Raw genomic sequence first — 10,503 nt, 5'->3', positions numbered from 1 at the left:
TGGGTTAGTGATTTGATGATGATATGGATACTTATATGCACCTATCCTCGGTCAGCGACCAAGCTGTGAGCGCTTTACAAACACGGAGTCATTTGCACAACAGGCTGCCTACCTGGGTAGAGCTGACTGACCGTTGCCATTGGGCGCTCATCATTCGTTTCCTGTTTTATTCAATCAGGTTTCAGTCATGCACACATGTGTTCTTGTTTCCATAATCCACCGAATGCTGACATGAATTACAAGATCTGTAATGTTCATATTTGATCTTCTGTATGCATATACACACAAAGGGAGTTCAGGCCCTAGCAGGTCTGCACATATGTTGACCTAGGAGATAGGAAAAATCTCCACCCTTTACCCACCAGGCACTGTAGTGTTACCAGTATTTGAACCTGGACCCTCAGATAGGAAGTTCAATGTTTTAACCTCTTGGCTGTTGTGCCCATGGTTTGTTGAGACTGTTTTATATTTTAGTTTATATTTTCTTTTTTTCTTTTGCTTATTTTATTTTATTAAATTTTTATTAAATTTTATTTCATTTCATTTCATTCTGTTTTGTTTTATTTTATTCATTCTTTCTTTTGCCTTTCTATTTCATGATATCTATCTGGCAGTGTGAAGGAGACAGTAGTGCCTTTCAGGTCACACAGCCAAGGTGTTTCACATCCGGTGGTCACCGCTTATGGAGGGTGTTCTGTGCAGTGGCTCTGATGACTGGTGAGTAACAGGTACACTGTGGCTGGGATATGCTTCATGGCAGACGTAAAGCATGCTGGAATGTGTTTACAGAGTGTGTGCAGAGAGAAAAAAAAGAAAAGTAGGAAACCCCAAGTCAGAATGATGGTAACATGTGTCAGTAGCATAAAATATGTATTTTGTGTCATTTTTTTGCACTGCAGTGTGCTGGCATTCTTTTTTTGTGTGTGAATAAAATCGTTATTAAACGACCGTTTCGTCGAGTTTTCTTATTAAACAAATAAAAGGATGAAAGTTGTTATAGGCATAGTGCCTTGCCTCGCTGTTCAGTCCTCAGAATCATGGTCTGTTCAGCCAGCAGCACAAGATTTGACAAAACATACAAAGGGATAATGTGCAGAAAAGGAGATAATCCACGTTCTGGGAGGTTTCTTTCTGTTGTTATCTCCCTTCCAGGATTTACCCCCCGTTTAGTTTTTGATGTGTGTTCTAAGAAATGTGAAGATGGAGTTGATGGTGACAAATAGTGGTACAGACTGTCAGATATTATATCATTTCTGTTGTCAAAAGCAACAGTATTTGATTTTTTTCAGGATCTTTTGTATTTGCTTTGAGTGTTGGCTTGTTTGTGTTTTCGACCCACTGACAAGGGATGGATGAGACATCAGTGCCAGGGTATTTTGACCTTTTGATTAAGACTGTACATTTCCTGCTGTTCTGATCAAACATTTGAGGAATGGCAGATAAAATATCTCCAGCCTGTTACACTTAAGATATTAAGATTGTGAATTAATCATCATCCTTTGAAGACTTCAAGTATATCTTTTGTTGAATTAGGTCAGTTGGAATTTGTACATATTTTAGTTTGCATCTCTTTTCCATCATGGCGCAGTAGTTTGTAAATGTCCTAGTGTATGTGCATGAACATGACTGTACATGTGTTAAGCTTTCTTTTCCTGAGTTTTCTTCTCCATGTGTGCTCCCCCCCCCCCCCTGCAATTTATATGGATTCAATGTAGTAAATGATATCTTTCACTTTTCTTCATGATGCAACTGTTCATAAATTTCTGAGGTGTTTGTGCATGAATGTGAGACTGAACATGTGTTGAATCATCTTTTCCTCAAGTTTTCTTTTCCATGCAGGTCCAGTCTAGTAAAGCTGTGTTGTGTTACAGCACAGTGCGTGTGTGGAACGTGACCCAGGACCAGTGCATGTGCAAGCTGTCAGGTCACAGCGCACCGGTGCGGGGCCTGACCTGGAACTCTGAGGTGCCCTACCTCCTGGTGTCTGGCAGCTGGGACAGTTCCATCCGTGTCTGGGACATACGTGATGGGGCCTGTCTGTTTGTCGTCGTCGATCACGGTGCTGATGTGTATGGTGAGTGGTGCTGGTGGTGGGTGTGTGTGTTTGTGTGTGTGCGCATGTGTGCATGTGTGTGTGTGTGTGTGTGTGTGTTTCTCTGTGTGTGTCTGTGTGTGCGTGTGTAGGTGTGCATGTGTTTGTGTGTGTGTGTGTATGTGTGTGTGTTTGTGTGTGTGTGTGTGTGTGTGTGTGTGTGTGTATGTGCAGACTTTTTATTCTCACACTTATTCTCCTTCAAGTCTGTCCTTGTGTAGTGGTGTAAATGAAAAAAAACCCATTATACAATAATAATTTTCCACCAGATTTTACAGCAGGGCTTATTTATGCTCTGAACTCCATATACAGATGTATACTATCACATGCATGTCTACAGTAACACAAGCATACAAAAAGTACCCTTCCAAATTACGTAGTTCTTATGATGCTGACCAGCATGCTGAGTTTGTGCACAAGTGCTTGCCATAATTATTCTTTCTTTTGATTGGCTTATCTGTGTTGGTTCCTTTCAATCAAATATTTCATTAGCTTCACCTCCCCCCCTCAACCCCCCTTATCATTTCTCACTATTTTATTCCTTCATTTCTTTACCTTTCCTTTTATTTCCCATTTTATTTCAGCTTCTGTTATATATATTTTTTTTTCTGTATTTTTTTCATTTGTCCCCCAAAGGTTTGACATGTCACCCAAGTCGTCCATTCCTGATGGCATCCTGTTCGCGGGATTCCACGCTGCGATTGTGGTCCCTGACCCCTCTTGTGCAGCCATTGGAGCTCAGCCTGCTGGCACGGAAACCACTGTCAGAGTTTCTGGGAACTCCTGGTATATCTGTGTGTGTGAGGGGTGGGGTGGGGGAGGGTGTGAATGTGCATGTGGGTCTGTGCATATGTGAGTGCTTTTATTTTGCCCGAATGAGTATAGGTCAATGATTTCTAGACTTTGAGACTGTGTGAGTTAGGTCAGACTGATGTTTTTAAAGTCATGCAGTTTGCCTGCATAATCCACAGCACTAGTAGCTTTACGAAAAAAAAAAAGTCAAGGAAATGTTGTACATGTGGATAGGTAAATAATCTTACCAACACACACACACACACACACACACACACACACACACACACACACAACACATGTGAACAGCATTGATGTTGATGATATGAGTGATAAGAATGATGACTTGATGTCAGTGGTGATATTAATGGTAATGGTGATTGTTGATGATTATGATTCTGATGATGATGTTACTGGTACTGATGACTGACAATGGTGATGCACTGTGTGACATGGTGTGTGTATCAGTGGTAATGATGATATCAGTACTTATATAGCACCTGTCCTCGGTCAGAGACCAAGCTCTAAGTGACTTACAAACATGGAGTCCTTTGCACAACAGGCTGCCTACCTGGGTAGAGCCGACTCACAGCTGCCATTTGGGTGCTTGTCATTCGTTTCCTGTGCCATTCAATCAGGTTTCAGTTACACACATACACAGTCATGCAGACATGTAACATTTAAATGTATGACCGTTTTGTTCATTTACCCTGCCATTTAGGCAGCCATACTCTATTTTTGGGGATGTGCATGCTGGGTATGTTCTTGTTTTCATAACCCACAGAACACTGACATGGATTACAGGATCTTTAACGCATGTATTTGATCTTCTGCATGCGTATACACATGAAGGGGGTTCAGGCATTAACAGGTCTGCACATAGCTTGACCTGGGAGAAATCTCCACCCTTTACCCCAGGTGCCTTTACCAATATTAAAATCTGGGACCCACAGATTGAAAGTCCAGAGCTTTCACCACTTTGCTATTTCACCCGTTGATGGTGATGACTTGATGACAGTGATGATGTTACTGATACCAGTGACTGACGATGGTGATGCACTGTGTGACAGAGCGGTCCATGTGTCTGGGCACACCCCCCATGCTGACGGGTGCGGTTTCCGGGCAGGTGAGGGACTCGCTGGCCAGACTGACGGAGGTCAGCCACCACTCCCACCTCCTCACCTCCTTTTCCAGGATCCTCTCCGTGAGTTCACACACACACTCACTGCTCATCCTTATGCTCTGCCGCTCATTTGTTTTCTTATTCTTTTTTTTTTTTTTGTTTTGCTAGGAGTGCTTTCTGTACAATCATAGAGAAGCTGGAAGCATCTTGGGCAAAAAAAATTAGAAGGACCTTGACTGTGGCTTGAAGAGTGGTGAAAATCAGCACGTGATGTTTCTGGTAGAGATTGTAGAAATGCAGCATGTGGCAGGGTTAGGGTTTTGATTTTCCTAACAAACGGTTACTGGTGGTCCTGATAAAGAATGGTCATTGAGCTGTTGTAACATTTTGAATTTGATTTGTTACCTCTTGGGCGTTTAAAATAAAGTTTACTTGAAGTTATTTTGTTTGATTTCTGTTTGTGTGTGTTATCAGACATATGCAGGGTGTGTGTGTATGCGGATGTGTGTGTGGATGTGTGTGGTGTGTGTGTGTGTGAGTGTATGCATACCTCTGTGCATGTGTGCATCCGGTGTGTGTATATGTGTGTTGGAATAGTTTGTGTGTCTGCACATATAACATGCATGGTGTGTATGTGACAGCCCCCAATAGGCACAGAGAACCTGTGGGACCTGGTGTCAGTGGCAGTGGGAGGGGACGTGATGACGCTGTCCCTGGGATACAAAAAGGGCATCGTGCATGCCTCTCACTTCATCAGGTTCAAAGCTGTGCGTACACTTACCTCCTCACCATCACACGTCGTACACTTACACACACACACACACACACACACACACAGGGGACCAGAATGTCATATGGTGAAACAGGCAATGCTGGAACTAAAGATTGTCATTCCAGTGTTGTCTTCAGTGCTGTCTGAACAGTTTATTTCTTGTCTTTCCATTAGCTTGGTTTTCAGTGTTTTTGTTTGTCTTTGTTTTTGATGTAGAAAAATGATATGTAGTAAAAAAAAAAAATCCCCCCCCAAAAAGGAAAAAATTTTCCACTTTGGGAAATTGGAATTTTTAAGCATTGCCGTATAACATGGGAAGGTCAAGAAACACCTGGCGACGTGACCTCGAGGCAGACACCAAGAAGATGGGGCACACCTGGAGACAATTAGAAAGGGCAGCCCAGGACAGAGGACTCTGGCAGACTGTTGTGAGCGGCCTATGCTCTGGGGGGAGTGATGGGCATAACTGATATAACATTTCATTCCTGATGATGTCAGTGTGATCAAACAGAAGAAGATGTGTTGCAATTTCAGGAATATCACCTGTGACCTATCACCCTGGCAAGAATTTTTATCAGCCCTCTGTTCTGTCCCTTCCAAAAATTTTTTGTCTTGTTTGGAAAGTTGTCTTCTGATTCTTTATACCTGTTTCTTTGACTGCATTGTCCATGTAGCCCTCTGTTAACTGAAATTGCGTCTTTTCTTAGACAGTGCTTGTAAATAAGATTTAGAGACAAATTGCCAAACCTTGTGGGATTTGCAGCAATTGATATATATATATATATATATATATATATATATGTGTGTGTGTGTGTGTGTGTGTGTGTGTGTGTGCTCTGTTTCATTCCAGTATACTTGTCCTATATGTATTCTTGTTTTTGTAAGCGCTTAGGGCTTTGGTAAGATTAGTGCCATAAATGCCCATTATTATTATTATTTTATTTTTTTTTTTTTTTTATTTATATTGTGAAGGATTTTTGTAATTACTTATTTCATCTCATCTCTTGCAGTCCTGACTTACCATAATGATGATGTGGTGAAATGTGGACACATCTTTGAAATCAAAGATAATACTCTATGTGACAACATTTTTTGCCTGTGCCATTGACATCTTTAGAATTGCAAGGCAATTTTTGAAAGAACCGTATTCCTTTTGATGGGTTAATGCACATTGAGTGTGTGTTTGTGCTTGCATGTGCATGTTTCTGCTTTGTCTGGGTATTTTGCTAGTGTTTGTTTTTATGTTTTGTGTAGATATATGAGTGTGTGTGTGTGTGTGTGTGTGTGAATACCAATGTACATCCGTGTATACATGTATGTCCATGCACCATGTGTGCGCACCAGTCGGAGGCCCAAGAGCTGGAGATGGTGAAGATGTCTCGCTTTGGGTCGGCCATTGGCATGCCCAGCAAAGAAGAGCAGCTGAGGGAGGCGGCCCAGATCCACATCCGCCTGGGAAACCTGCAGCGCTACTGTGAACTGATGGTGGAACTGGGGGAGGTGGGTGGGTACCACTCCTCTCTGTTGTCAGGGTGGATGGCTAGGTAGAAGTGTGCGTATCTGTTGATTTTAGGGGGGGACAGGGAGGGGGGAGGGTGGGGGGGTGTCCAAGTTTCTTCTTTTTTTTTTTTTGATTTGTAATACTAGACTGAGAACTGATAGTGGAACCAGGGGAGATGGGTGCCACTCTCTGTTGTCTGGTGGGGGGTGGAAGCTAGGAAGGAGAGGTGTTTGTGTGTGTGTGTCTGTTAATTTAGATTTTTTTTAAATATATATTTTGTTCCAAGTGTGTGTGTTGTTTTTTAACTGAGTCTTATTTGGTGCTGCTGTGTGCTGTGAGGTCTAGGGGAAGGCCAGGAAGGAGAGTTGTATGTGTGCATGTTGATTCAGATTTTTTGCTTATTTGTCTTGTATTTTGTTCAAAGTTTTATTTTAAATTGGTCATGTTAGAACAGGAAATGTGAAAATTACTCACATATATTGATATAGCATCAGTTAATGTTAAGTGGATAAAGATAGTAGAAAAGACAGACAAAAAAAAAACTTTGCTTAATTTGTTGTTTCTGTGAAATGATGACAGTGGGGGGGGGGGGGGGGGGGGGAACTCATTCGCATTTTGCAGATTTTTTATTTTGTCTCATGAAATGGTGACAACAGATTTCATGTTACTGACTTTTAAAGCCATGTTTAGTCAAGTTCTGCACTGATCACCCAAATTATTTTCCATGCAGGTGGTACTGAGGAAGTGGGTAATCAGTTCAACAAAGACAAAAAGTTGAATACATATCTTTTCACATTTGCCGTTACTGAGTCAATGTTGTTTTTTTGTTGTTGTTTTTCTTCAGACTTTTTATTTAGTTCAATGACATAGTAGACTAAGCATTAACACTCAGCTGTCTGATTTAGAACATTTTAAAAAGAAAAGGTACACTTTGGGGTGAAAAAAGGGGAGGGGGTGAGGATGTGAATACACACATATGATCAGGGTAAGGAGACAACAATATCGGGTAATTGAAGCATTCACATACTAGCAGGACTCAATAACTTTGTAATGAAACACAGACTGCAGGTATACAGTGCTCTGTGTCCAGAGGGACTTAAAATGTTAGGCCTCAAGGATATTTTGTAACATGGTAATGATGGACAGATTTCATTTCCACATGTGCTAAAAAGAAAAAAAAAAAGCTGTGGTACCATTAATTTTCAGGTAGGAGGTGAGAAGAAAGATGTTACTCTAAGAACACAGGCTTATATGATGTCCGGGTTGATGGTTGGGTCGATGATGTGTTGTGTGTGCAGTGGGAGAGGGGCCTGGCCACTGCTCCTGGAGTGTCGCTCCAGTACTGGAAGTCTCTGGCAGAAAGGTCAGTTACCTTGGTATGAAATGAAATTTCCGTGAAGCCAGGAGCACTGAATAGTAGACAGTGAACAAAATGACAGTAAATTTTGCTCAGGTCGGAATGGAAAAGACAAACAAACAGACAATCTTAAAGAAAATAAAGAAATGCAGAAAATGGTGATGGAAGAGAAATGGTGGGGAAAAAAAAGAGAGAAGAAGGAAAGGAAAGTCTTCCATAGATATTTAGTCTGTCCTACTCATTTGCAGAACTTGAAGGTATCGTCTGATTTCTCCTTTCAAATATGGAGGGGAAAGAAAAAAAAAAGAAGAAAAGAAGAAGAAAACACACACACACACCCCTCCCGCCCCCCCCCCCCCCCCCCCCCCCCCGCCCCTGCCCCCGCCCCCACAAAAACCATGCAGATCAGACAAAACATTCCTCATTTATCTGTGTTCTGGCTGATGGAATCGCTCCAAACAGCATTGAACAAAACACTGTTTTCTCCTTCAGACAGTAAGCAAAAGACAAAAAAGTATTTTGGATCAACTGATGCAGTGGGTGATGCCTCTTCAGCCGCACCAGTTATTATCATTTAAAAGCAGAATGATATGATGGTATGCCATCTGAAAGTTTCTGTACAAGGTTTCCCCCCTCTCCCTCTTTCAGTTTTCTGTAGAACAAATTTTAGTTTGGGAACGTAAGCAAATTTAAGATATTGGTTTTGGCGTCATGGTTAATTGCACTCCTGATGATATATTGATGAGATCATACTAATCCTCTCTTTATTTGATGTTTTGTTGAAAACCAGGTATACAAAGTTTCTGAGGCAGGAAGAGAATGAGGATGTCATCCCTTTTGCTGCTGCTACTGGCAACGTCCAGGAGTTGGTGCGCTATTTTCACAGCAATGGGCAATACCAGGAGGCAATGGTATCATCTCAGGCAGCATGTGAAGATGCTTTTTTTCACCCCCACCTTGTGAAGGACTCCAAATCACATCACAGCTCTGAATCATCGGAAGCTGATCAGAACAGTCACAGAGAGTGAGGAGGGTTTACTTTTGTCTGCAAGTGTGTGTGTGTGTGTGTGTTGTGGGGATGTGTGTGAATTCTGTGTGTGTGTGTGTGTGTGTGTGCATGTGTGTGTGTGTGTGTGTGTGTGTGTGTGTGTGTGTGTGTGTGTGTGTGTGTGACTTGGAGGTGTGGATGTGTTGTGGGGATGTGTGTGAATTCTGTGTGTGTGTGTGTGTGTGTGTGTTAGGTGGGGATATTATCTGTATGTGTATAACTTTGTAAATGTGTTAGTGTAAGTGTGTGTTAGTGTGTGTTTGTGTTAGTGTGTGTGTGTGTGTGCGTGTGTGTGTGTGTGTGTGTGTGTGCGTGTCTGTGCGTGTGACTTGAGGGTGTGTACGTGTTGTGGGGGATTTGTGTGAATTCTGTGTGTGTGTGTGTGTGTGTATGTGAGGTGGGGGGATTATCTATATGTGTGTAACTGTATGAATGTGTTAGTGTGTTTGTGTAAGTGTGTGTTGGTGTTAGTGTGTGTGTGTGTGTGTGTGTTTGTGTGTGTGTGTGTGTGTGTGTGTGAGAGAGACTTGAGGGTGTGTGTGTGTTGTGGGGATGTGCGTGAATTCTGTGTGTGTGTGTTGGCGGGGAGGGGGGAGGTATCTGTATGTGTATGTCTGGGTGAATATCTGTATGTAGATGTCTATGTCTGTGTGAGTACATCTTGTGAAAGTATATGCATGCCCTTAGTATTGCAGTATCCTTTGATGAAAATTTGCTAAACATTGAGTCAATTTTTTTAGGCTTTAAGGAAGTGAATTCTGTTGAAAGTGATTCACTGTCACTTAAAGTGAAATGGAAAGTTATGAAAACAAGGACTGTTGCTACTTATTAAATCCCAGGTTGCTGAAAGAGTCCTGCCTGCAGTTGTCCGAGCGACACTTCAGTAACGGCTCACCTGTCCTGGCCTGCCTGCTGTCACCTAGCCATAGACGATTTCCAGGTGAGAGTCTGAGAGGAAACTTTTTTTCTGTGTTCTATGGCTGCAACTCCCACACTCACCTGTATGTTTGTGTGGGATTTGATGGGCATGATCCATTTTAATCCCTACCATTTAGACAGATACTCTTCATTTTCTGGGGTGTGCATGATGGACATGTTCTTATTTACTTTGTCCACCAAATACTGATATGGATCACAGGATCTTAAACCTGCGCCTGTGATGTGAATGCACATACACACAAAGGGTGTTTAAGCACTAATGGGTCTGCACACCCGGAAGATCAGAAGAATGTCCATAAGCATGGTCACTGCAGTCGTTTTGCTGATGATAATGAGGGAGACAGAAAGATAGTTATAACAAACAAAAATGACAAAATGAAGACACTGAAAATGTTAATGGAACAGTTGAGATATAGAGTTCACAGATGTGTATTATGTTGTGATCTGCTCCAGAGAAGAAAAGTTCTAGGAAAATTGCTTTAAGAAAGAATATTAAATTATTTTTTATCATTCATGTTCTCCAGGTAGAGAGGGGAGAGATTATATGAACTGAACTGTCAAAAGTGTGCAAACGGACAACAATGTTTCTTCATTTTTTCACAAAAACTGGAAGACTTGGCTGGGCATCACTGTATGAAGTCTGTCAGTGGGTTTTACCAGCCTGGCAACAAGTTTGCCCAAGAACCATCAAGAACAGATTCAAGAAGGTTGAGATCAACATAGCCAACAAGCCAGCAAGGCAAGGCAAGAAGTATATTTCCTGTGCACCCTGGGCGGCAGATAACACAAAAAAGTAGAAAGTTTGTTTTGATAGATTGTGATCTTCTTCACTTTTGACCATTTTTGCTTAAAAAAAAAAAAAAAATTTTGTGCGCCTTA

The 10,503-nt window shown here is 41.7% G+C and overlaps 1 protein-coding gene across 1 annotated transcript in view; it reads left to right on the top strand.

Moving 5' to 3' along the window:
- LOC143298588 (WD repeat-containing protein 17-like) overlaps window positions 1–10,503 on the top strand; it is a 36,100-nt gene that overhangs the window by 12,601 nt on the left and 12,996 nt on the right. Inside the window, 10 exon segments of the mRNA XM_076611468.1 lie at window positions 642–717; window positions 1,872–2,074; window positions 2,729–2,878; window positions 3,955–4,088; window positions 4,649–4,774; window positions 6,124–6,279; window positions 7,579–7,643; window positions 8,428–8,661; window positions 9,525–9,591; window positions 9,593–9,625. Of these exon segments, the coding sequence (XP_076467583.1) occupies window positions 642–717; window positions 1,872–2,074; window positions 2,729–2,878; window positions 3,955–4,088; window positions 4,649–4,774; window positions 6,124–6,279; window positions 7,579–7,643; window positions 8,428–8,661; window positions 9,525–9,591; window positions 9,593–9,625 (1,244 nt within the window).

This window comes from Babylonia areolata, chromosome 24 (genome assembly GCF_041734735.1).
Source record: "Babylonia areolata isolate BAREFJ2019XMU chromosome 24, ASM4173473v1, whole genome shotgun sequence".
Lineage (NCBI taxonomy): Eukaryota > Metazoa > Mollusca > Gastropoda > Neogastropoda > Buccinidae > Babylonia > Babylonia areolata.
The sequence above is the reverse complement of the archived record's forward strand: the minus strand, read 5'-3'. Positions and strand labels throughout refer to the sequence as shown.